At 48.7% G+C, this 26,053-nt stretch overlaps 2 protein-coding genes across 3 annotated transcripts; one reads left to right on the forward strand and one right to left on the reverse strand.

Moving 5' to 3' along the window:
• Positions 1–1,262: 1,262 nt before the first annotated feature.
• Positions 1,263–4,797, forward strand: BBLN (bublin coiled coil protein). The gene is made up of 2 exons (XM_082327525.1): positions 1,263–1,394; positions 4,599–4,797. The coding sequence occupies exons 1-2, from the start codon at positions 1,292–1,294 to the stop codon at positions 4,790–4,792; spliced, it is 297 nt and encodes a 98-aa protein (XP_082183651.1). The 5' UTR covers positions 1,263–1,291; the 3' UTR covers positions 4,793–4,797.
• A 1,434-nt stretch (positions 4,798–6,231) lies between these two features.
• Positions 6,232–25,725, reverse strand: CIZ1 (CDKN1A interacting zinc finger protein 1). 2 transcript variants are annotated; one of them, XM_082327524.1, is made up of 15 exons: positions 25,416–25,725; positions 23,238–23,353; positions 20,549–20,715; positions 19,365–19,500; positions 18,391–18,451; positions 15,478–15,557; positions 15,028–15,107; positions 13,801–13,983; positions 13,318–13,448; positions 12,821–12,905; positions 12,107–12,220; positions 11,586–11,765; positions 10,855–10,924; positions 9,640–9,761; positions 6,232–6,817 (listed from the first exon to the last, which is right to left on the reverse strand). In XM_082327524.1, exons 1-15 carry the CDS (start codon positions 25,511–25,513, stop codon positions 6,272–6,274), a joined length of 2,169 nt encoding a protein of 722 aa, XP_082183650.1. In that variant the 5' UTR covers positions 25,514–25,725; the 3' UTR covers positions 6,232–6,271. The 2 variants fall into 2 exon arrangements, with proteins under 2 accessions (XP_082183650.1, XP_082183649.1); XM_082327523.1 differs by having other exon boundaries at positions 6,232–6,880.
• Positions 25,726–26,053: the final 328 nt, after the last annotated feature.

A 26,053-nucleotide genomic window follows, 5' to 3' on the forward strand; every position in this document is an offset into this window, starting at 1 on the left:
CTTCCCGGCGCGGCGCGGGCGGGCGGGCGCCTGGGCGGGGCTTAAAGGGGCCGCCCCGCCCCTCCGCGCCTCCCCGCCCCCGAAATGGCGGCACCCCTTCCTCGCTGAGGTAAAGAGCCCTCAGCGGTGCGAAACGGCACACGGGGCGGGCACGGCGAGCGCGGCCCCGCTCCCTCGCAGCAATTATAAAATCCGGCTTCGCTAAGAAGACGCCAAAGTGGAAATAAAATAATCTGTTCTCTGAGAGCATGTCCTGCCCGGCCGGGGCTGCTGCTTCTGGCCGGCACGTACCCACGGTGCGAGCACGAACCTTCGCACTCAAAGTCGTCGTCTTTTTCATTAAAGCGTGGTTACATCCATTAATTACGCTAAAGTTCAATTTCCCTTCTTTGAGCACAACGCGGGGCCCAGCTCAGCGGCGCGCAGGGGGGTTACCCCACAGAAAGGAGAAGAGCTGGCCACGATGTTAAATGAGGACATAACCTCTTCTTTGCCCCAAATACCCACTTAATAAGAGTTCTCAAAACGGGTGTATCTCAGGAGCGCTGCTTGAATTAATGCTCTAATTGCAAGTTATTTTCATCCCAGTAACATCTCTCCCGGGGGTGAAAAAACCACGCAGCAATTAGACCTCCTCGGGACGCGCGAGGTACGGCCGACACCGGGCCAAAGACAAGGAAGGGCGAAGCGAATCGCGCTCGTTCCTTCAGGGAAGCGGAGGTTTGAAGGTGACCCAAGGGTGGTTGAGGCCGCCCGGGGGGCGAAGCAGGGCCGGTGGCACAGCTGCGTTTTGGGGCTCAGCGGCAAAGCCCCTGGCTGCTGCGGCCCCAGCGCCCCCGGGGGGCTCCCCGCGGGCGGAGGTGCAGTCATACAGGTCATAAGCTGCCTGGGGGAAGAAGCGCTGGGTGCCGATGGCGGCCCCTGAGGACAACTTCACTTCGTGCCCGAAGGCCCTCGCCTGCTCCGGGGTGTGCTGTGGCTGGGACAGCCCAGGGCACAGGGAGCCTGGGGGGGCTGAGGACAGCTTCCCTTTGGGAACGTGCTTGGGTAAAACACCCAGGGGGCGCGGAGCTGCCCGCCCCGTCGCGCTGTCCTCAGGGGCCGCCTCACCGCTCCCGCCCGCCCCGCGTCCTGCGCGCTAACCACAAGCTTTACCCCAGCGCCGACCGGCCGGCTTTGCGTGACGCGCGGGGCGCCGAGCTTTCCCATTGGCTAGCGGCCCTGCGGTCGCACTGACGCACCGTCCGGGGCGGTTCTGACGCGCGGCTGCGGCGTCGCGCGGGGCGGCGGGATGTCGGGGCCGAACGGGGAGCCGCACGTGCCGGTGGGCGGCGCCGGCGGCAACAACGACGACGACGACGACGACAACGACGGGGACAGCTTCGGGGAGGAAGGTGCGTGGGGGCGGCCCGGCGCAGAGCCGCCTGCCCGGCTGCCACCCCCGAGCCGGCGGCCCCGGCGGGGCGGCCTGGCCTGGCCCCGCGGGCCCCGCGTCGGCCGGCGCGGGTGGCGAGGCCCAGGTGTTCCCAGGTGTTCCCCTGCTTCCGCTGGGAGCGGTGCCCGACGCGGGAGGCGAGGGGCTGCGGGGCCGGAGGGTCTTGAAACCAAGCGGGGCTGGGAGCGTTCCCGCCCTGCGGAGGGGCACTGAGCTCCTGCCTGCTGCCGTGGGGGCGTTTTTATTTGTGTCTTCCTTCTTCTTTGTGAAAAGATTTTTCTGTGCATTTGCTGGTGTACGGGGCGCGGATGACCGAGGAGAAAGAGGACGTTCTGATTTCGAAACCTTAGGACAGATCACGTGGGCAGATCTGGGAGAAGTAGTTGTGTGTGGAAAAAGTGAGTTTAGGACAATTAGCTTGGCAAATTCCACTTCTGGGCATTTTTACAGTGCCTAGGTATGAAATTTCTGATACTGTCCGAGCCAGTTAGAAAAAGCCGATGGAGTAAATGAGACAACAGCAGAGCTGTTGTGTATGTACGGGTCGTTCTTAAAGTTAGAAACCTTTCAAAGAGTAAGCACTTTGCTACTCTTCTCTTGAAAATGGTGAAGAGTTGGGTTATGCTGTTTCCCAAAACACCGCTCAGTGTCCAGATGGGACCCGCGCAGGTGAATCTCGTAGCTGTGGCTGTGACCCACCTGCAGTGACAGGAGGATCATTTCCACCCCGAAACACCCCAAGAGCGCTCGCTGCTTTGCATCGTCACAGCGATTTGTGTTTCAAACTTTTTGAAGAGCTAAGAGACACACTGGATGTGACGGAGACAGTCACCACCTCTGATCTACAGCCAGCCTCTGCGTTAAGTTGTTCCGCCTGTAATGAGCTGGGGCTTTGCATGCAGTAGCTGGTCACAAAGGCCTGTAGCCGTTCCCTGGTCTCGGGGAGCTGAAGCTGGGGATCGCTTCCTTCATCTCAAATAGGAAACCTTCTTTTTGGCAACTGTTCTCCTAAGAATGCAGAGCAGTAAACAACGCGATTGCCGTACTCCTGGTCAACATTTTCATTAGGGGATGTGGTTCGGTTTCCACAAAAATACACCAAGCTTGCAACTAACAGAAGACAATCAAATAAAATGCTTTTACAGATTAGTTTAAAATTGTTAATTTTTTTTTTTTTCCACTTCCCAAAGCTGCACAACTTATATAGCCTTCCCTTGAGCTCTAGGCACTGAGAACAATTAGGCTCCTGCTGTGACTACAGACTTCTTGCCAAGCTGATGAGTAACGTTACTTGTCAGAAGTAGTTACCGTATCTGCTTGGGATCTGCTCACTGTTTAATTGGAACGTGATGCACCAAATACTAGGTTGAAGTAAAGAGCTCTAACCCATGGACGCTCGGGTATCACCTGACCTTGAAACAGGGTTTGCAAAATACTGGTAACTGCCGCCTCTTTGTACAGAACATGTCTGTGGGACTGATTTTTAAATCAAGCAGTGCTCTTGCTCATAATGCATATACCCTGCATATACCCCTGCATATATCCGCGAGGCCAAACTTTTATAAAGAAGCTTAAATGCAACATATGCAATTCTCCAAAGAATTAAAGGCTGCAACACTGCTGTGAATGGCTCCAAAGCAGTATAAGACGACTATTTTTTTCGTAATGAAGATTCTCCTTAGTGATTAAGAGTGCAAATGACTGCAATATTTAAATATTCACAGCCGGTAATGGCAGCGCCTGGGCCTGGTGTGCTGGGGGCTCTGAGCACCCTGCCCACAAAAGTGCCAAGGGGGCAGCCGAGAGGGGCAAAGCTGGGCTTGTGAGGCTGGGGGATTTCGGCACGGCTCGACCCTCGTCCCTAGGACAAGGGTACTCACAGCACATCCTCATCCTCCTCACTTTCTCTCTATTCTCCGTTAGCTCAGAGCGGCGTTCCAGCCAGGCACTGCGTGTGTCACGCTTGGCTCCGACGCTCCGCCAGCTGCTCAGAGGAGCCGGGTGGAGAGGAGCCAGCCGCAGCCGGTGAGGTGTGGGCTTGTCCCACCCACGCAGGCATCTTTCCCGGTCCTGCAGCCCACGATCCTCAAAAAAACGTCAGCCCGCGGGTCACAGCTCGATGCCTGCCTTCCTGTGCTCGCTCAGCCCGTGCAGCTTCAGAAAGGAACGTGGGACTGGCTCCGCCTGGGGCCTCCTGTAACCCCCGGGGTTTCAGCTGCCAGGCTTCCAGTTCCTGAGTAACTTGTCAGCAGAGGTTTCTCTTGTCTGGTTTTTCAGGGTTGTTTTTTTGTTAATTCTTTAGGATTGCGTGAATATCGCTCGGAGCAATCCAAAAGCAAGTGTTTCATCACGCTAGCGCAGCTATCTTCATCTGCTTAACAGTGCCAATACTCATCACTGTGAAATGCCGTTGTACCGAGGCTAACGCTTCTGCACTTGAAACAAATGCTGTGAATAAGAAACTGTACCTAGGGAACCAACTTTCAGGATCGTCCCCAACAAGTTTGGTTTTAATCTGAAGTGCCCCAAGCCTTAAGGGTGCATGAAAATCCTCCGGTTGACCTCGGTGCCCCACACTTACCTCGCTTTGGAAATAACAGTGCCACTACCAGCACCTTTGGGCTCGTCCCTGCTCCTGCCACGGCAATGGCTGTGCTGTTTTGGAAGTCTGACTCCAGCCGGGCCCTCGTGAAGGACATCCCAGCCTGGGAGCCTTACACAAATAACTCACAGAACGTAGCGAACACTTCGGCACGCTGCCAGGATGCCTGCGCCCTCATCGGGAAAGATGATCCCCAAGGCAGCTAAAAAGGCTAACTTGTCCTTGGGGTTTGTTTGGCGCTGTTGCGATGCGGATCGCTGCGCGCTAGCACTCAGCCTGTGGCCAGCTATCGATGTGTGAGATCAGAGGCTGTCAGAGAGGCGCAGAACGGGTTTGGACTGCCCAGGTAGCTCGCCTTAGAGCTTGTTACCAGTCCTCCAGCTTCCCATTGGTCTCGTTTGATCGGTGAACACAACACATGCAGGATTCAGTTGCATTTTACTTCACGCACCCAGTGGCAGATAAGGCGCAGCCAAAATGCTGTGGGCGTGTTTTGCAGCAGCTCTCACTGCCTTCACAATGTACTTACGTTGTTCAGTCTCTCCTTTCCCTTCCTTTTAGAATACGCAGCAATAAACTCCATGCTGGACCAGATCAACTCCTGCTTGGATCACCTGGAGGAGAAGAATGATTATCTACACGCCTGCTTGAAAGAACTGCTGGAGTCCAACCGCCAGACCCGCCTGGAGTTCCAGCAGCAGAGCGAGCAGCAGAACATGGAAGCCGATGCGCAGGGATCACAGCCTCCTGTCTAGCGCGCTGGCCACAAACTATCCATTGGTATTGCTAAGGGGACATTTACTGGTCACCAATTTAACGTAAAACTTGAATAGAAGGGGTACCTTGTGCCTGCTACTTGTTCCTTCCTGTGGTTGTGTCCTGCCGTTCGCCTCCATGTTCTGTTTTTCTTTAGCTGTGTGGTAGGTGCAGAAGCACACAGGGGGATGTAGGAGAGTTGGTTCTTTTGGCTCCCCAACACGAGCCCGGCACTGACACTTGGTTAAAGCTGGTTGTAGGAAACCTGATGCCATGCAGGTCGTTTGCAAGCAGGCCCTCTTCTCAAAGAGGAAAAATGATCTCTGCTCTTTTGGACTGTTAAATTGAAGCAAGGAGTGTTACGGCTCTGGCTCTTCCCTCAAAAAGCACAGTAGGCAGGGGCTGTCCCGAGTCCAGGCTCGCCCCGAAGTGTAACTCTGGTGACAGACTTTGAGGGGGGGCCCTAGGCCAGCTCCTGCCTTGAAACTACAGCTTCCCCGTTACTCACATTAACGGTGATGGGAGGAATGCTGGCAGAGGGTCCCACATCACTGGACTCTCCTGTCCCCTTCCAAGACAAGCTACCAGGGTGATGGTTTTGACTGTTATAATTGGAAGCTGCCTAACTCCTTAAGCTGCCATTAAGGACTCGGGCTTTAGAGAGAGGCAGAGCAGGCTGGTTAGCCCCCAGCACAGCATTAGCTATCCAGAGCCAAGAGACCGGGGCCTGCCTGCGCGGGCTGTGAGCAGAGTCCTCCCTGTACGTTTTGACAAGAGTAAGCATGAGCATTCTGGTCTGAAAGTCTGTGATCTTGTCAGGATGGCCTGGGGCCAGCGCTGTGAAGCAAGTCTTACTGTTCTACTTCTGTGGAGTTAAAGGAGTTTTTTGGAAAGTTAAAGAAGTTAGTTATAAGAAATCTGTTTTATTAAAATCAGTTTGAAACAAAATTTGTTCCTGAGAGTCTCCACTATGAGAACAGAGTGTATTAAGCCTCGTAGTATTCATAGAGGACCAAGATGCACATTCTTGCCTAGCTTGGGACAGAGTGCTTGTCCAAGAGTGTGCACCCTTGGAAGGAAACTGTTCCGAGGAGCAGAACTGGGCACACAGTCTCCCAAGAGATAAACTTTTCCTCTGCTTGAAAAGGAAACAAGGAGAAACTACAAGGAATTCTTAGTGAAAAATAAGTCTGCATCCATCTACTTCATGAACGTCGTCCCCTATGGAAATCACGTTACCGTCTTCTTTCAAGTCCAGCAATCCAAGCCTCAGTCTTTCCACATAATTGCTGTATCCCAACTGTACAAGTAATAACCAACACCATCCTGTATTAGACACGCTAAAGCCAGGCTTATTTTATTCTTAAAATAAAAACAGCAGTAAAGTTGAAGGTTTTTTTTTTGCTCTATTAAAAGACTCCGAAAATAAACATTTCCAGCAAATATCATATGTAAAGGGCTCTCCCTTTAAGGCCACTCTATCTGGGTTTGCGCCTAGTAGAGCGTCTGCACCCAGCAGAGGTAAGACTGGCTGCCTCACCTTTGGCTAGGGAGGAAGGCTCTGCCGCTGCCTCCTGGCCTGTTAGCGCTCCCTCGTTCTGTTCTAAACCCCCTCCGTTCCCCGGATCCTGGCAGTCGTCTGTGCCTTCCCTTTGCCTGGCTGCACTGGCTTCCTCCTCCTCCTCAGACACGGCGTGTCCCAGCAACTCCCCCACGGTGCGGTTCTCTTCAGGGAGCGGGCAATCGGCACTAGCGGTAGTGGACTTGCTCTCTTCCTGGAGATTTTCTTCTTCTACAACCATGATTCCACAGACATCGTCAGTCACGCTGGCTAGGCTTTTGCCCTCTGCTACAGAGGTGGCCAGCTCACCCTTACCCTCCGGAGACCTCAAAGCTTGTTCTTGCAGGGCTGACAGCTCTGTACCCTCCTTGTCTATCCCATGATCATCATTCATCTTCTTGCTGGTGTCTGCTGTTGTAGCAGGAGGCTGTTTCAGATCATCCAGCAATTGGGAGCTGGAGCCCTGGGAATGCAAAGGAGCCTCGGGGTAGGCAGCTGTGGCACGATGCCTCGCTGCCTTGTATCTCTGCAAATACAAACAAACCAACGTGAGAGACAAGCCCAGCTCGGCTACTGTCGCTGCAGCAAGTAGCAGGCGGTCCAGGAAAACCTGCACAAAAACAGTGGTGAGTGGCAGCTAGAATCTGCAGGGGCACGACTTGTCTCGGCAGCTCTCCTGGCCTGGCTGCTGAGGCTTTCAAGCAGGGAAGGGTCAGCTCCTGTGAGGAAAAGTGGCGATATTAAAAACTGAAGTCCCTCTCACATTACTTAATGCTGAGCGAGTGCATGGCAGACCTGTGGCTCCCGAGACAAAAATCATGTTTTGGCAACTGTTAATCTCAGTCAGACTCAGGACTTTGTAGATGTAACAGTGCACGTGACAGCTCTTGCTTCAGCTACTGCCAGGACATGACTCTGGACATGTACCCTGGATACATGAGGCTATGCACTGCCCTCAGCTACAGAGATGTGATTTAATGTTTATCAGCTAAAGCAAGACTTAAGTTGAAAGCTTAAGATTTTTCACTCTGCTGATACAATCTGTGCAGCCAGTGAAACTGTTGACGGGAACACTAAGATATCAAGAATATCTTCTTGTTACAAGGTACTGAGGTTCTCTACAGAATAAAGATAAGCATATCATCAATAAAATGACTCATTTGCACTAGCTATCATGATGAACCAGTAGAGGTCTGTAAAGAGATTAAAATGGCTACTAGCCATTTTCAAGACTGGATTTCAGAAAAACAGCAACTCTGTACAGCTATCTAACATGCAGTAGGAATCTGGTCTTCAAGACCCAGACAGAGCATGAACTAAAGGAATAAAACAAAGCTCCCTCTTTTCCACAACAGTTCCCTCCACAATCGGCTCACTTTCAGCTTTCTGCTAAAGGGTCCCTTGACCTGGCACTAGCATCAGACCTGACAATTTAAGGAAACTATTTTGAGCGCACTGGCTTTCACCACTGCCTTAAGCAGTGCTACTGTAGTCTGCAATGTGGAATTACAGCACATCAAACGGGCAGCTTTACATTGTAATTCAGTTTATCATTGCAGGCTTGCTCTTTCCCTGTCCTTGAATAACGGGATATGCGCAGTATCATAACACATTGGAACTAGATCAGTCAAGTCATAATGTGGTACCCAAACTGAGCCAGGTGCAAGCATGCCAATTTGTTTTCAGAGTGATGCTGTGAACTGCCTCACCAGCAGACAATTCTCTGCTTTGAAACCCTCTGCTGAGCTCCTCCGAGGAGAGTACCCCAGAAACTGGCAGTGATTTAACTCAGACTGTGACAACCCCAAGGCACCTAGGCAGCCAAGAATAATAGTTATCTGCCTGCAGATATTTAAGGTTGGACTCTTGTCATAAGTAACCCCTCCAGGTCACTCTGGCATCCATTTGAAGAGCGTCTGATTTCAGCTCTAAGTGGGCCAAAAGGGAGGCATACACACTGCTGCTGCAGTTTCACTCTAAGCTGATCTAAAATAAGCCAGGAAAACTGCAAGGCCGATTCCTTCATTCCTGAAATGACTAGCTGCAGGAGTGGGAGAGGATGAGCAACCACGAAGGAACAGCTGTGGTCTTCTGCTACTTGCCATTCCAAATCCCCTGCTCTAAGTGCTGGCTTCTACAGCACCCCTCCCCTTTCTGGAGGCAGTGACGGCTGGCTAGGAGTAGTTAACTGATGTGAAGACTAGCAGAAAAACAGTAAGTTTTAGGGGGTTTTTTTGGTTTGTTTTTTTTTTTTTTTTTTTTTAACACTAACAAAAGCTGGATACATCTGTGGTAGAGAAGCACGAAGGCTTTTGCTGGAGCAGGTTTTGGGTGCAGGCAGAAGACAAAGTCAGTGTGGGAGCCTCCCTCCTTGCCAGGGTCAGGGAACACCGCTCTCCTTCACAGGCAGGGCCCAGGCAGTGCTCACGGGAGAGGGCAGAGACAGTGCAAGCCCTGCGTACCCACCACAAGCTACTAATCCAGGCCCCTCACCCCCTGGCAAGTCAACAAGGACAGAACGATGGAGGCAGATTCCAGGCCAGCCCAGTAGGAAAAGCTTCTAGATACAAAAGCAGCAAGGGGCAATACGGCTTCTGTAGGTGGAGCCAGTAAAGCAAAGGAACAGCATCAGTTGGCAGAGCTTTGTGCTAAGGAGTTTCTAGGAAAGGGTAGCAGACAGACAGACAGACTGACTTCCTTGTTGCAGGCTGACCCTGGGGACCAAATGGACTCTCACCAGCTTGTAGCTTCCATCACATAAAGAGTCTGTAATGTTAAATTTCCGGATTTCTACGGTGAATACCTGATTTTACCAGGCCCCTTCATGGATGAATCACACCCACAATTTTGGCTAAAGGAGCTGTTCCTGCAGTATCGCATAAAAAGATGCGTATGCACCAGCTTTCTGTAAAAGGAACAGCCTCCGTCTCTTGTTCGTTCCCCATCTTGACCCACCTGTAATCTGTCTAACAGAGAAGAGGCCTAGACTGAACGACAGACTCCACAGGTTCAGCAAACAGAGCAGACACTCTGAGGAAGATCTCCAGCCAGAAATGGGCAACAAGATGACAGCAGCAGTAGCTGGGAAGCAGGACCGGACTGGTTTTAGATCTACAGGGGTGATGGGAGACAAACACAGAGCACACCAGGAGAAAGCTATGGCACAATGGACACCAAGGATGATGGAAATGAACTGAAGACAAGACAGCTAACGTGGTGGATTCACTGAAGAGACACGCACGGGGGTAACAAATGCCAGGCCATGCAATCGCCAAAGGGTCTAACCTGAAAGTTCTCAAAATGCATCAGGGACTTGCAGTGTGCGAGCCGGGCAGCAGAGTCGCTATGGTAGAATTTGTGACACAGCCTGCAGAGGTAACCTGCGACGGGGACCAGAAAATCCAGGCCTGCGAAACGGGAGGGGAAGGGAAATCACAGATCACATTGAATGGAACTCAAATAATGAAAGCATGTTAAAAGGGAAGGGGAGAGGAGGGAGAAAAAGAAAAGTGGAAAGCTTTGCTTCTGTTAATCAGGGATTTGCAAGATGACTTGCTGAATATCTCATCTTACCATGGAATGGCTGTGTGGTTGATATTCAGAGAGAAATCTGGCTGCCAGAGCAAAGAAACTACACAGAGCATTAAGGGGGGGGGTGGGGGGTAAGGAAAAAAGAATACAATGGAAAACTACAGAGAACATATGATCTAATGTAATGGGATCAAACCAAGCAGAAGACAGCAGGCGCGCAAGAGGAACACGCAGAGAACATTCACAGCATGAATCATTATTCCATCTGCCACACGATAGTGGAAGGTTACAGCGATATGGAAGATTGGTGTAAACAGAGCTCTCCTTGGGCACAAAACAGCCTCTGCAGAGCTGCCCTCCTCACAACACGAGTGGCCGTTAGAGGCTTGAAGTCAGAATCGCTTACAGGGTGGGGACCAGAGACAGTCATCTGGAGGTAACGCTGCCCACCAGTCCAGCCGCATGTCTGAAAAACCGCTAGGTAGAGCGTGGGGGTTCTGAAGCGGAGGAAACATGCACAGTTTGGGCTCTGGCAGAGAGCTCGATACTGTCAGTGCTGCTCAGTATCTCTACACAAGCTGCATTTCTGTTGGAAAGCATTCTAATCAATATGCTTGCAGGCTCCATCTTTCCAGAGCATCCCTCATTTGCTACCTACTTTCTTCAGTACTCCTGCCCTCCTTGTTCCATTTCCTACCTTAGTAAGGTATCTGGCTCTCATTCTTTCTTCTTCAAAGCAAAAGGCAGCTGACAAACATCAATCACATCCTTACGTTTTGTCACACAGTAATAAAGCCACGTTTGGCTCTTTCTCCAGGCAGCAGTGACCTGCACCAGTCCGATGCAGATGCTGAGCACTGTGGCCCAAGAACTCATTACAGCAGTAGGTAGAGACCGTCCTCTTTTACAGATATAGCACGTGGCCGGAGAAGGCTCTGTAGGCCTTTGTGCTTAACTCTGCTTGCTTACCATAGGCTGTGTCTGGACAATACTTCTCGCTTCCTTCGTAATCCTCCAAAGACACTTCCTTCAGCCCAGTCTGGAAATCAAAAGAACGTTAGTGCCCACTGTATCTACGCCAATTCCCTTCCTGGGCTCTTACACTTTTCTGGTAAGCTTGGGAGCAAAACAGAGGATTCACATACCAGAGACGGAGTTGCACAGCATCTGGTTAGGGCCAGATACAAAACCCAATGTCAGGAGGCCACTTCATTACAAGGGTTAAAAACGCCCCTTGCACTCCAAGCCTGAAGTAGCTTAGCCATGTACCTCCTTCTTGGTAACTGCTCTCTACTGGGAAAATGATATTTATCAAGATAAACCTCCACACGTACGTTTGCTATGAGACCAAGCTACTGCTGGGCTATTCAAAGAGACAATGTCAATGTCTTTGTCAGAAATTCTTTCCCTTGAACAAACCGTTGCTTATGCTCCTCAACAAAAAGGTAATGTTTGAAGACACCAGCAGGAGCTGTACAGCACAGCAGAAACACCCTCCTGCATCCCATATGTAGTGCCTGATTCTCTTTTGCATCATCCTGTGCTCTGGAAGAACCCCAGAGCCCTCACCCTCCTGCTGCAGGACGCAAGGTTGACTGCATTCTTGAAACCCTGAGCTCAACCAGTCAAGACCAACTAAGTCACAGGAGCCCACAGCAGATTCTCAGATAGGTCATTCCTTCTCCTTCTGCATGGCATACCTGCTTGGCAGCAGAATCCTCATTCTCTATCAGCACTACATCAAGGTCTTCCTCCTCACCAGCTCCCCCCTCCTCCTCCTCCTCTTCATCATCATCATCTTCAAAACAGCCAACAGCATCCACTGTGATCAACTCCTCCGAATCTTCGGGGCTGCCCAACTCCTTCTCTCCTAGCCTCACCTGTCAGGTACAGAAAACAAAGATCAGATCAACTTTGCACTCTCCATTTAACCAAGGAAGACCCCAGACTCTGAACAGACTGCATTTGATGAGTAGAAGGGACTGCAAGAGAGGCACAAAGCTATCTCGCTTCTAGACACATCTAACTCCTTGTCCCTTTTTCACTCAATTTCTTTAAGCTCTAACAATTGAAGTCCAGCAAAAGATGAAAATTAAAACAGGGTTGGGAGAACTGCACATCTTCCTTTCATCCCTGCAATAGTCAGGGAAGCAGAAAGTTAACCTGCTCCACAGTGTAGCTGCCTCCAATCCTGCGGAGCTCTCCACTTAGGCAGTATTACCTCTTTGGCTTTCTGTTTGTGCTCAGGGGACTTCATATGCTCCACGAACTTGCGAGGGGTCTTGAAGTGGCGGCTGCAGACAGTGCAGAAAGGACGAAGCGAGCGTTTGGCCAGCTAAGGAAAGAGGGACAATTCAGTAAGTCACAAGAGGCACCACTTTGGAGGAATGCAGATAAATCTTGAGTGAAACAAAGTCACAGCCCTGTATCTAAAACAGGAAGACCACAGAGTCGTCTTTTCAGCAGAAAGGACTCCCTAGCTTTTATCCACAAAAAGATGGAAAGCATGCAGAGCAAAACAAATGTGGCTTCTAAAAGGTGTTCTGGCACTTCTCCCCTAGGAGCCAATAAATACGATGGCCCGCCTAAATTTTAGCTTGGAAATTTACAGGCTGCCCACCAATCCCTCCATTCAATTGATCAGGTGAGTATGATAGGCCGTGTTTATCGAGAAAAGCCAAGAATTATAAACCAGAAGTGCTTCAGGCCATACCCACGTAGCATGACAACTGGAAGTTCTAACAGTGCCAGTGTTCAGAGGCAGTAGGTAGCATGGCAGTGCCCTTAGTGAGGATGTTACTGGCAGAACTTTCTGTACATCTCTCCACTCCAATCACTTTTCCTTTGCTGCTTGGGGAGCAGGAGATGCTAGACGCTTCCACTCAATCCCCATGAAAGGTCAGTGCAAAGATGAAATGCATGCTACAGTTGTTACCTTGTGTTCTTGGGTCCTGCGATGTTTGATTAGATCCCCTGTGAAGTGTATCTGACAAGTGTTACACCATCGCTGCTGGGTCTCTCTGAAGCGACAACGGATATATCTGTAAGTCACACCTTTTTACATTCTCCAGGGAATACTGCAATCTGTTCTCAGCATTGTTTTCCCCACCATTCCTATCTTTACAGGCTCGGATTTATCTTCTCCCCTTCCCAGCCATTTATATAGGTTGCTTTAGCTCATGCTGACAGAAAGGCACCAGTGAAAAAAAGTCTTCGACCTGGTCTACTGTGTTAAAAACTACACAGCAGGTCAAAGTCAACATTGGTATCCTTCAGCAGGAAGAAAGTTGCCTGAAGGAGATTAAGGTCCCTGGAACCAGAGGGATTTTGTACCTTTCCTAGAATAGAGGGGCACCCTGGTGCAGTGAGGAATTTTAGAACCCATGCAGGTCCACATTCAGATTGTGTTTTCCAGCGCAGACCAACACTTACCCATCTTTCTCTGCCAGCACCTTCTGCTCCTTCACCATGGGCAGTAGTGAAACAAAACAAACGTTGCTCATGTGCTGAATCTCCCCAAGTCGCTGCTGGTGCTGAATTCCAGCCATGTGGGACTGGAAATTCTGAGAGAGGGGTTAGGGGAAAAATCCATTTAAACGTATTCAAAATACAGAAAATAATAGGTATGAGCTATGCTTTCCATTCTCTTGACTGCTGTTTAACAATGAAATGGTATAAAAGCTTAAGAGCATGGCTGCCTGTGGATCCACCCACATTCGCTCTCTAGCAGGTTGCTTGCCAGCTCCTCAGGAGAGGTTTATTTTATCTGCATGCTTGTCATCATTTTTTATGTTCCTTGTTCCTGAAGCATGAGCCCTTGCCAACGAGTCTCCTGCTGCACCTCCCCGTGGCAGCTGGCCATCTAATTCACTTCTCTTGACCACCCATATCCCAGTCAGACCTCTGGATTTTTACCTGCTGACTGCAGCAGTTGGTCTTGCAGATGTAACAGTAGAATTTAAGGACCGATTCAGGGCTGGGATCAGCTGTGCCCACCTCACAGGTCCAGTGCCCTGGTTTCAGAGCTGTTGTACTGATAGCTCTGCTCTCACTGCTCTGCTGGATAGTCACTTTCAGTGAACCTCCAGAGCTCAACACCTGCCAAAAGGAGGAGTCAAGATTAAGTCCAATCTCTCAGTAGAAGACACTAAAAATGACACCTGCTTTTTATATGTGACCTAAGCTAAGAAAATGCATTTAAGCTTGAATCCACAGGAGGCTGATCAGAAAGACTCTCATACACACTCCTCCCAACGCTGCTAAATCAGCGATCCCTGTGTCATAGTACCAGGCCTATTAGTACAGATGATTGTTTCTACAGCCTCTGTAGACACTGTATGATCCAGTCTCCGGAGACTGGAGCAACAAACAACGCGTTGGTAAGGAACACGATCAGCTCACGTTTCTCCACTGCAGAACTAAAGGCGACTCAGCGCCACACCTGATGGAGTAAGGAACTCAAACAAGGGCAGGAAAATACCTTCGATCACATCAACAAATGTCTCCAATTATGGAAGACTATCAAGTCTGATTCACACCATGAGTTAAATCTTTGTCTGCTTACAGATTTACACAGCATAAGATCCTGGTTTAACATCTAGCACGTGGGCAAGGTATTTAATGCAAAAGACTCTCAGGTTGCTGGCTGCACCTGTGTCTCATTTTTTTCAAGCTGCCTTTCAAAAGCACAGACTTGACTCTCTGCTCATACCTGCTGTGATGGCAAGTGCCACAGCAGCTGCATCTTTACTACCACCACCTGAATTTTTATACATCTGCTCTTCAGCAACATAAAAGATGTATTTAGCTATGGTCTTCAATACGTGTATTTTTCAGTGGCTCTTTCAATTCAACTTTCCATCTTTCCAGACAAATACTGAAATCTTAACAAACCCCAGCATCCACAAACAGCCAGCAGTAGGTAAGGTACAGGCTAGCAGAGGTACAAAAGCAGCGAGTCAGAGCAGACTGCGCACTAATTGCAGACATATTATGCCTTATTGCCAGGGACAACAGCTTACAGCAGGAGAGAGAGCTCCAGACGTGGGTGCCATCTGGTTCCCAGTGGCAACGGGCTTCTCTGGGATGGAGGGGGAGGTTGTATGTTCTGCACCACCCCTGCATGGCGTGCTGTCTACTCACCTCAGGAGCCTTTGGTTCCTCAGAGAATTTCCTCTCTTTAGAGAGATCTTCAGCTGTGTACTCCTTTGCATTGTCTGTACCTAGGAAGAGAGAGTCCTTTTAGCTGCCTTAAATCAAAATAGCAATGATAGAGAAAACAAAGCAGCAGGTGAATGAAGTCAGGGAGCTTTCCTCACAGTGCTGTTGGCCATAAGCCCAGTTCACAAACCTTTCTCCATAGAAATCCTTATTAAAGAGGGAAACTTCCCATCATTTGCATTTGGTAGACAACAGGTTTTAGGGGACCATGTTTGGATTTGGTTCCTAGATTCTCTCCTCCTTTCCCCATCCCGTATGACTGAAGGAAGGACATTTCTGACGAGACCCATGGGATCTACAGATGCTGACCTACAGGGGCAGTTCCAGCAAGGAGTGCCCTAAAAGTGAAAAGCACAGTGCCCAGCAACTCACCATCAGCTTGGACATGGGCGCTTGACTCTCCTGCTTCCTTGCTGTCTGTGGCATCCACTAATGCAGACTCCTCAGTCACACTTCAAGGATATCAAGAAAATAACCTTATTTGCCATGTTACAGACAAAGAGATTCAGAAGACACATCAAGGCACAGGCTGGGGTCTAAGCTACCACACTCTCCACTAAACCCCCAAATCAATAAGCTACTGGAAGTGGTATTTCAGGCAAGGATTCAGCAGAAATAAATAAAAACAATTAAGAGTGGGCATTCTAGAACTGATTCAGAAACAGCAGCCAAATAATCTGGACAAGAAGGTTACAACTGATTTTTCGGATCACTGCCCTCTCCTGCAAAAGGCCTGGAGGGAAATAAGTTCATACAGGAAATATTCTTAATAAGAGCTCTGAGAGCTCACTCCTGTCTTGATTGGTGACCTGCAGGGAAACTGCAATACCCGGACAGCACTCCAGGCTGCTCTGTGCATAAGGGAACAGAGACCTGTCAGAACTGCACGGGTTCTCAGTGGTGTGTTACAGGGATTTAATCATAACTGCCTGCTCTATTCGTATCAGTCATGTTTCGTTCCAGAGTCCCTACAGTTCTGCTTGTGGGGGAAGCGGAGCTGTAGAAGACACAAATCGAAAGGACTTTGCTTTGTTTTATTTGGTACTGCTGATCTGCTAAGGAGAAAAAAGATCTTGAGGGGACTGCTGAGAATGAACAGTTGACTCCCAGAGCGCACAAAGTGTACTTTACAATGCCTTTCTCCATCCCCCATTTTTCCATCAGGGCTAACGCTTTTCACCATGGTTTGCATGTCTTCGCTCTCAGGTCAGCACAATATCCCACCCTGGTGTCTTCTGCCAACAGGGAGCAGTGCATTGTGCACAAGCAAGAATGCAGACTGTGCAGGTACTGCATCCAGCGATCCAAACACACGCACCGCATAATTTATCAGATTGATAAGTGATAATGTAACTGGGTTACACGGCTATAAATACGCAGCAGGGTTTGGGCAGTGCAAACACGAAGAAAACAAGAGTGGCTGGCATTAACATTATTTGTCAAGTGCTGCCAGCAGGCTCAACACTATACCACACACAGATGGTGACAGCACTCCAGGGCAAGGGTTTGCTGCAAATCTAAGGAGCAATCTAAGGGAGCAAAAGCCACCACGAGCATGATCTAAGGAGGAAATGGTATTATATGGATACTTGTCAGGCCATGCTAGAAGAAGTGGGTGTTCAAGGAGGATTTGAAGATGGTGAGTGCTTTCTGCACTGGAATGAGGATGTTGTTCCAGGCATACAGATGGTACATAGGAGAAAAGGCAGAAGTGGGAAAAACCTGAAATGAAGAAGGAGGCTGGTATTCCTGGCAAAAGGGAAATGAACAATGAAGGATGAAACACATGTTTGTGACATGGATGGGGGGAATGCCCTTCTCATCTGTGAAGGGCAATATGAGAACAGTAAACTATTCTTTTCAGAGATTCATTATCTGTTCATTGGAAGTAAACAGAAACACTTCCAAAAAAAGCTAAGGAATGATCTATTCCAAGTAAACACCAGCCGCAATATATGCATCAAATCTGGCAGTCCCTAGCTACTGCTTAGGAAAGGATTTTCCTAATAGCAAGCTTGCTGCAGTGAGATCTGTCACTCCTCAGACTTGGTTCTTTTTCCGCTGTACGTAACAGGACTTTGATTAATATCCACTAAATATTAATGTAATTAAAATTAAATTAGCTTTGACAAACAGATTAACAAAGCATACGCTCAACTGCATTCGACAGCTTTAATTGAATTTCTTCACTTTTTTGCTAATCAGAGTCCATAATTTACGACGGTCCCTGCTCACATATTTATCACTCTCTAATGTTTTACATGATCAAGGTAATACCTGAACATCAAAGTAATCCTGAAATATTCTCCCTAAAGCTAGCCATTAATCTCTGATCTACAGATGGGAAACAGAGAGGTGAAGAAATTTGTCCGAAACCATGCGGTGAATTGTTAACAGGGAAGATAAGAGGACCCAGGAGTCCTGACTCATAGTCATTAACATATGTTGGAGAATTCTCAAATCAATGCCTCCAGAAATCCGTATGCACTCCCTCCTCTTCTCCCTCTGCACCAGCTAACAGCGACAGTTCTGGGAGAGGTACGGCACCGTGCAGATGGCACCAGGAGCTCCGTGATGTGCCTTCCCGCTAGATGGCAATACAGCCTTGTCTGTTCCTTCCTGCACCCAGGGAGGCAGGGAGTGCCAAGATGAGCCTGCCGTGGCCAGCATGCCTGCGCGCTGCGCATCCCTTTGCGGATAATAGGATTGCCTTTGTCTATTTTTACCCAAGAGACAGGGGGACTGGCAAGACAATCTTTGCTGAAGGGATACAGAACTCAACACTCAAGGCTACAGGCTGGGATACTAGGGAGTATTGATTCCCTTCCCTTTCTCATTCCTCAAAATAAACTACCCTCTCCTGCACCTACTGTAGCCTAACATATTCCAAGGCTTTCCCTCTCTGCTGATACATGGCTGCTCGTTTCCCTTTTTGACATTTATGGAAGAAAAATAGAGAACCATATCAAAATAGAAAAGAACCTCTCTACTTCTTACAAGAATCCTGGCAGGGGAACACATGAGCAAACTCTACTTTGTTGCACATTTACATGAGCCGCATCTCTTATTTTTCATTCCCATAGTTGGATCACCCATAGCAGAGACCCTACAACACGCTGGATCTCCGCAAGCATCATGAGATTTTCTGAATTGTCCCTGAGCATCTGAAATACCTCCTACATGCTAGACATCAGGCCAGTACAGTACAGCCCTAATTATTAGAAAATAAAATCAGACAACAATTCTAAACCCAGTAACTATTTCAGAACCCCACTCAATAAATACCTCTTCAATCTTTTTGCTGCAGGCTCCGTGTTCAACACAGATTCTGTTGGAGTTCTTGGCTCTGCAGGAACACAGAAGGAGACCTCCTTAGCCAAGCAGACCACACCACCAGCATGTTCCCTAGCTGAACGGTCAATGCCAATAAAACTCTGCTAGAGCAAATACTACTATACACTTGCTTATTCTGAATTTGAGCATTGTAGTGACAAGGTTAGATAACGACCTAAGATATTTGAGTTTTATTGCAGATGTCACTGTATGACATGTCATCCAGAAAGAAATCTATGTTTATGTCTACTAAGTGGGTCTCAGTCCTATACCTAGGTGACAAGAGCCCAGATCAGAGGAACATTAATATAAGCCAAGGTGGCATATCTATCTGACAGCAACCATTTAATCAGGTAATTTTCCCCACTGCGCATACACTGGTCACGACCTCATCATATGCCTGCGTTTTTAGATTAGGTACTCTTCAGTCAGAAATAACATTCCCACACCTGTATCGTATCCGACACTGTAAGAGATTCAGTGCCGGTAGTTTCTGATCTGACAAATGGAGTACAAGTACTCTTTCAACTCATCGTTTCCTTAGCATGTTGATTGCAACTGGTTCTGCTTCATGTGTTTGACTCCATGAGATATTGAGTTCAGCACGGGTAAGGCAATGTGGAAGCTTTAATCTCAAACCAGTTTTATTTTTTCCCCCCATCTTAAATGGGGCTCACCGTCAAAGTGATTTCTGAGAGGCTTCCATGCAAGGGATATGGAGCTAGCTTATAAAAACCAAAAATATCCAGGAAAAAAAGATATATGAAGCATATAGCAGAGGGCTGTCACAGGCAGTTTAAGTATTTACAATTAGAGAGAAATGTAGCTGATTAAGACTAAAGCCACCTCCAGTCTTTGCTTCAGGAATAGCAAAGAGAAGTTTACCATGTCTAGAAGCATTTGTTTTACTACAGGCTCCCCCTTACCTGTGGATGGCGAGGAGTTGTTCTGCTCTGACCCTGCTTGCACTCCCTCTGGGATCTCCATTTTCTCATCACCTTGTGTCTGAGATGAAGAACCAGGATCTAGTTCCCGCTTCCTGTCAGGGACCCTCTGGAAGTCCTGCAACGGGCAGAGAGTCACTGCCAGCTCTCGGTCCTTCCTCAAACCCAACACGCTGCCCGAAGCACCAGACCTTTACTGTGGGGCAGGAACAGGAATTCTAGCACATGGTAATGGAAAGGAATAGATGGTTTACAATGGACTGCCTTGCTTCAGGCAAGTTTACACTGTTAAACAGAGTAACGCACTTTAATTCCACAGGCAGCCCATGACATTTCTCCAGTTCTTTAAGTAGCAGCTGTAGGAGATCCTGCTGCTCGCAGAGAGTCAGATCACTTTAGAGGGACTCTGGCAAGAGGTACATGGGCAGGGAAAAAGAAGAGTCCCAAATAATCCCCATTCCTTTCAACTCTAGAGAAAAGACAGTCCAAGAGTGGAAGCCTATTTTATCTAGCACATCTTTTTGACAGGATGGGACCAAATACGCAAAAGCTAATCTAAGAGGAGTGAAGTACTGGTCAATTAATCCAAGAACCATTTCCAGGATACAAAAGAGGTCTTAATGGTGGAAAGCGAGAAGGATTTTTACAAAAAAAAATTGTAGATTTTACAAAATCCACAAGAACAAATATGATCCTGATCTTTAAAAAAAAAAAAAAAAAAAAAAGGGAAAACAGCCCAAAGAGGCACAGTAACGCGTCTGTAGTAGAAGCAAGACGTTTGGGAACAACAAACTGCTTTGGAAGGCTAATGGGGCCTCTGTGAAGAGCAAAGCACTCAGCCAGGATTTCTTCTATTGTAATTACTTTGAAGCTGGTACTTCTAAAGGCTCCTTTTATATCTTAGGTTTAAACAGTTCTGCTATGAGGAATTCTCTCTCTTGGGCAAGAAGCAACAAGAAACCCTTGCATCATAAATGTAAATATGGACCACAAGAACCTCAGGGATGGACTTATTTCTGCATTTCTGTGTCAGCAGCATGGTGCAAAACGTAGTTTTCATTGTAAGGCGCTCCCCTTCCTCTTTTGTTCTCCACCTACAATAGAGTCAACTGCTGCAAGCGCAAACCAAGCACAAAACTCCCGAACAGTTGGAAACTACAGCCCACCTTGCGAAAGGTCCGGTTCTGCCGCTGGAAGGGAAGGCTGGGGAAGCCCAGCCGAGTGGGCTTTAACGAGACCCCAACAGGTGGTGGCCCCAGGAGGGAATGTCTTGTAGCCTGAGGGAAAAACTGCTGCAGTGCTGGCGCTGTCATGTTAAATCCACGCAGGTTTCCTATAAATGCAAACACACAGCGTATCACCACCCTGCAGCATGCAAAGGAGAAAGAAAATCTTGCACCTGTACAAGCAGCAGGGAGAGGGGAAAGGCTCCTCCACGCAAGACCCTGTACTTCACTGGGCACTGTATGAGTGCTCTGTGCTCTACCCTCTTCAGCCCCCACAGAACAATTTGATGTGATAGCAACCATTACTATGTATCAGGCTATTTAATTATGATTGTCACTGCAAGCTAAGATCATTAGAGCAATCATTTGATCTGAGCACACTAGCACTTGTGTTTGCAACAAACAAGGTCTCGTTTTACAGAAATTCTCTGTAAAAAAGGAAAATTCATCCCACATTTGTGCAGCTGGCAGCTCACACCATAGTACGGATGCTGTTTAACACAGGCCAGCAACAGCATTTCATTTAGAACAACACTGGACTTCTCAAACAAGAGATTCCACAGTCCTCTCTGCCACCTGGTTATCATGCAACCTCAACATGTCAACCTAAACTCCGACACTTGAGACTCTGCCATTTCCAATTATAATGCTCTGCTTTCTGAACAGTTCTTTTCAGCATCCACAGACTATTAACTAAGTCTCAACAATTTCTTACGAAGGCAGTCCTTGCTATCCCCATTTCAGGGCTGAGGGAATGGAAGTGCCCAGATGCCTCAGCTACACCCTCAGAAGCTGTCCACCGTTCTGGGAACATGGACTTATATTGCGATTTTTTTATTTCCCACTTGAATTAGTGCATACACTGGCTTTTTAGAAGCTGTCAAAACAGGGCAGAGAAGTTTGGAGACAGGCACCCAAAATCTGAAAAAACAAGCTACACTGTTTAAAGCCCGCAACACGATAGGAAGTACTCCATGTTTGTCTTCAAAAGTAATCTAATCTCTTATTAATCACCATAAATAATCTCTTACTGTAAAAAGACATAGCTGTATTAAAAAAAAAAAAAAAAATCTATAAAGCAAGAAGTCATCTCCTCTCTTGGTTTAGTACCTTTAAAGAACCACACATCTATTTCAATTTGAAGTATTTATTTTTTCCTACTCCCACTGCTGAAGCCACATACAGTCAATGAATTATTTATGCTGATGTTTCCCAGGTACAGAAATACTTCAGCATCAGATATTCTTACATGTAACCCAAACCCGAATGACCAAAAAAATTCAGATCCCTAAGAAGGGCCACACTGAACACTGCAAGCATACTACACGTTACCTATGGCTAGCTGACGCAGATTATTGAAAGAGAAGTCACAACTCAACTCAGCGTGTAGAGGTGAAAAGAAGAAGAACAACACTAAGTCAAAATGCATGTAGAGTGTTCATTAATATACCTTATCCCACTCTCTTACCTAATTTGCCTCAGGTCCTTGGCATGCTATATTTAAATACAACTTCTCAATAAGAGATTCTGCTTTAGAGAAAAGGTCAGCCCATGCTAACATCAAACATGTCTGAAAGGAGCATGGCTGACTAGAGTGCAGTCAGACTTTTTTCCTGACACAAATAAATACACCAATCTTCAGAGCATGGCTTGTCCTTTTTCACTGCCAGTTTCCCTACAACCTGAGAGAGATCTGTAGAGAGCCACTGGAGTCACTAGAGAGCCCTCTCGTTAAATGGGCAAGAGAGAACAAAAGGAGAGTTAACGACATGCAGAATAAATCTATTGTCTTCACATCTGGGCATGATTCACAGGCAAGATAAAAATTGCAGGCATTAATCTAAACTAGGCACTTTAAAACTACCCCAGGTACTGATTTTCTGTGTTGAAAAGAGCTGTCAGGTTAAGACGTGAGCAAAAATAAAAACATAGCTTTATTCCTAGTATCTTTAGGCTAGCAATGCTACTATTAAGGCAGCTTCATGAATTTTTTTTGAAAACATCACATCTGGCAAAAAAATCCACTTGTGGAAACACAGTGATGGAAGAACAGTGATATTATCCACCACACAAATGACGGTCATTTCAGGGAATCGAAATTTCACAAGGCAATTGAAACCCGAACCATTTTCCACCACAAAATACTTCATTTGTTTGTACTGCACTAAGTTTGGACAGAGACAAGCGTCTACTGCAAACAAGGTTAGCGTATACGTAACAGACAATGAAATAAATTGTTTTAACCTTCCAACCAAGAAAGACAAACAAATCTAAGACAAACAAAAGAAAGACAAACAAAAATCTAAGTATTTTATCTAAATATATTGATGGAAGAATACTGTCTCCAGCAAGTCTAAGAGGGAAGGCACATATTTAATATCTACCCTGATACCTTCTAGCGCTATTCCCAGCTGTGAACAGTTGGGCACATGGGATTTTCAACAACTGAAGAACCTCTGTGGTGTGGACTATGGACAAACTTGAAGAGGAAAAAAAAACAAGACGACAAACGGAACTGCCAAATACAAGGACTGCAATGGTTCAGTAAGAAATAGCCATCCTATGGTTTCAGTCTATGAAGAATGATTAAATAACTCCAATAAGTAAGCGTCTCCCATAACGACAGTACCTTGCATCTGCTGCATGAGTAAGGCCCGCTGAAGCATAGGATTGGCATTGAGCAGCGATGGTTGATTTGTTGCCCGTAAGCTCAGCATCTGTTGCTGTTGCGGTGGTGGCAAACCCCTGGAAAAGAAGGCATTAATCATAGGAACCCAATAAAAACTGTACCCTTCGATTCCAGCCCCCTAACAAGTATAAAACGGAGGAGCAAAGAACCACTGAAATGCTGATTTACATGCATGAAAAGATACCATACACCAGCACTGTATCCTCTTTCTTCCACTCTCCTGGAATTTCCAAAGCTGACAGATTGTCTATCAAGGAATTTGAGGTCAGAGAGAACTCCTTAGCACCAAGCCCACATAAAGCCTGTCAAGCAGCATAAAAAAAGCCCAGGAGCTGACTGCAGTTCCACAGAATTATGCAGCACTCGTCAGTAGAAACGAGTGATCTGGATCAGGAGCTACATTTAATACAACAAGAAAAAAGAAGTTCTAAAAAACAGGGAGTTTTCTCAGTAGCTTAAAGCATATTTTTCCAACATCAATGCCTCCCACACGGAGCCAGACAGGCCATAACTGTAAATGGTGCCCCCTAACTGCAAGAACCGGATGGAAAAATAAGGCACGGCCTTCATATTTAAAACACAAGGAGGAAGAACCGAGCGGAGAAGGACTCTCCAGTCCTAAGGAGGGTGGAGCAGACATGAGAGAAAAGTCTGAAGAAACTGGCAGGCACTTCTTCAGGCGATTGCAAGGTCAGGCCCACCTCTAAGCACGACTGCTGACACAGCTATATCTGGTAGGGCTGTAAAGAGGTACAAACATGGATCAAAATATCCACGTTGACAAAAAAAACCCAACCCTCTTAACAGCATTTACAGCAGCTCATCTTCACGTTTGCTGCTCTAGATTGTTCCAGTCTCAGAGCCGAGATATTTATACCAGAAAAATCATACTTTTAAAGGTGTAAGATGCATCCATGCTATCTCAGCGTCAGTTTCATACTGGCATTTTAAGGGCAGCTTTGTTTATAGTACAAGACACATGAAAATGGTAAAAAAGATTTAGAGAGATTTGTATTTCTAGCAGAACAGAAAGATTCCCACATTTCCCTCAGAGACACATGCCTTATAAGGATAAAGTAATTATTATAATTTATTAAATAAGGAATTAACTTTTTTCTTAAATTCACATCCCATTGCTTTGAATTTCCAGAGGCTTTACAGAGAACAGTAACTGCAAATAAATGCATCATTTCAGAGAATTTGTGTTAGTTCTACAAATCTCGGCTCATCAGGGACAACTGCTCCTATCTAAGACAGTTATTTTCTCTCACATTTTTTTAGGAAAACCCCGGCTATTTGCCCTTTTATTTCTGGCAGATGTCATTCGTCTTTTACCACACAAAACATGATTTTCTCCATCCCCCCCGCCCCACAGTGCCCAGTCACATCCTCAGCGCCGGTGCCACTGCAGAAATAAGTTCAATAATCTCACCCAGGCCAGGAGACCCAGCCGGAGAAAGAAAATAAATAAATAAGTGAAGTTCAATCATAAAACAAAGTGTGTGTCTCCGTTTAGGGCGGCTCGGTTAGGTGCGTGTGAGCGGTTTCTGCGGGAGAAGGCGTTTTCCCCCGAGCCCCCTCCTCGCCGCCTCAGCCCGGCGCCCGCCCGGGCCCTCGCCCGCTGTGAGGGGGACGCTCGGCCCCGGAGCATCCCCTCCCACACGCTCTGCCCGGGGCCACCCTCCGCGCCCTCGGGGACCCCGCGGCGGGAGCGACCCAGCCGGCGGCAGGCGGAGCCCCGGGGCGCTGAGGGAAGAAGAGTTCCCGGCCTGCGGCAGCCCCCGACCCGCCCGGCCTCCCTCCCCACAGCGGGGTGTGCCGCCCCACACCGGCCCCCGCCCCACGGCCCGGCCGTTCCCGCCCTCCCTCAGGCATCGCCCCCCACACGCCACCTTCCCTCCGGGCACCCCCTCCGCACCTCCAGGCCTCCGGCTTTGCCCCCATCGAGGCCTGCGCCCCCCGCGCCCCCGCCTCCCTTTGTCGCCTTCCCCGCCGGGGGAGGACAGGCCGGCAGCCAGCCCCGCCGCGGCTTTCGCGGGGCGAGGAAGGACGGAGGCGTTGGAGAGCGGTTCCCCCGGGACAGGCCCGAGATCCCCGGCCTCGCGTAGCGGCGCTTACCGGCCTCCCTGCTGCGCCGGGGGGTGGTGGTGGTGCTGCTGCTGGAGGAGGTGCTGGAGCTGCAGCAGCTGCTGCTGGAACTGCTGCTGGTTGAACATGTCTGGGGAGCCCCGAGCGGGGCGAGCCTGAGACAAAACACGGGAGGGCGAGGGAGGCACCGGCTGCGGGGCTGGCGCGTATCAGCCCAGCAGCCATTGAGCAGGGGAGCCGCCGCCGCCGCTGCCGCCCATTCATTCACTGAGCCGATCCCCCCCTGCCTCCTCCTCCTCCTTCCCCCCGGGGTCATCGCAAGCAGCAGCCTGTGGAGGAGGTTTCCAAACCCCACCTCCCAAAACCCGCTCCCACCCTCCCCTGCCAGCCGAGCCCGCGGCCCGCCCCGCTCCCCGCGGCGGGGCCGGAGCGGGCCGGGCGCCGCGGCCCCTTCCCTTCCCTTCCCCGCCCCGCCGGCACTCACGGCGCAGCCCGCGGCTTCACCGCCCGCCGCCAGCCGCCTCCATCTTCCCGCCGGGGACAATAACCACCTGCCCGGCCCCGCTCCCCGGCACAGCCCGGGCAGGAGGCAGCTCCTTCGGCAGGGCTGGCGGACCCGGCCGCCCCCGCAAGGCTGCGGGATCACCCCCGGGGCCTCCTCTCAGGTC

The sequence above is a fragment of the Platalea leucorodia genome (assembly GCF_965183815.1).
Source record: "Platalea leucorodia genome assembly, chromosome: 15".
NCBI lineage: Eukaryota > Metazoa > Chordata > Aves > Pelecaniformes > Threskiornithidae > Platalea > Platalea leucorodia.

What these genes read in the sequence shown, in the direction of transcription:
- BBLN (XM_082327525.1), top strand. Translation starts at nt 1,292, where the DNA reads ATGTCGGGGCCGAACGGGGAGCCGCACGTGCCGGTGGGCGGCGCCGGC. An exon ending in GGACAGCTTCGGGGAGGAAG is followed by an intron (nt 1,395 to 4,598) that starts GTGCGTGGGGGC and finishes CCTTCCTTTTAG; the next exon opens with AATACGCAGCAATAAACTCC.
- CIZ1 (XM_082327523.1), bottom strand. Translation starts at nt 25,513, where the DNA reads ATGTTCAACCAGCAGCAGTTCCAGCAGCAGCTGCTGCAGCTCCAGCAC. An exon ending in CCAACTGCTGCAGTCAGCAG is followed by an intron (nt 13,449 to 13,800) that starts GTAAAAATCCAG and finishes CCCCTCTCTCAG; the next exon opens with AATTTCCAGTCCCACATGGC. An exon ending in GTGCTGGCAGAGAAAGATGG is followed by an intron (nt 12,906 to 13,317) that starts GTAAGTGTTGGT and finishes TTGTCGCTTCAG; the next exon opens with AGAGACCCAGCAGCGATGGT.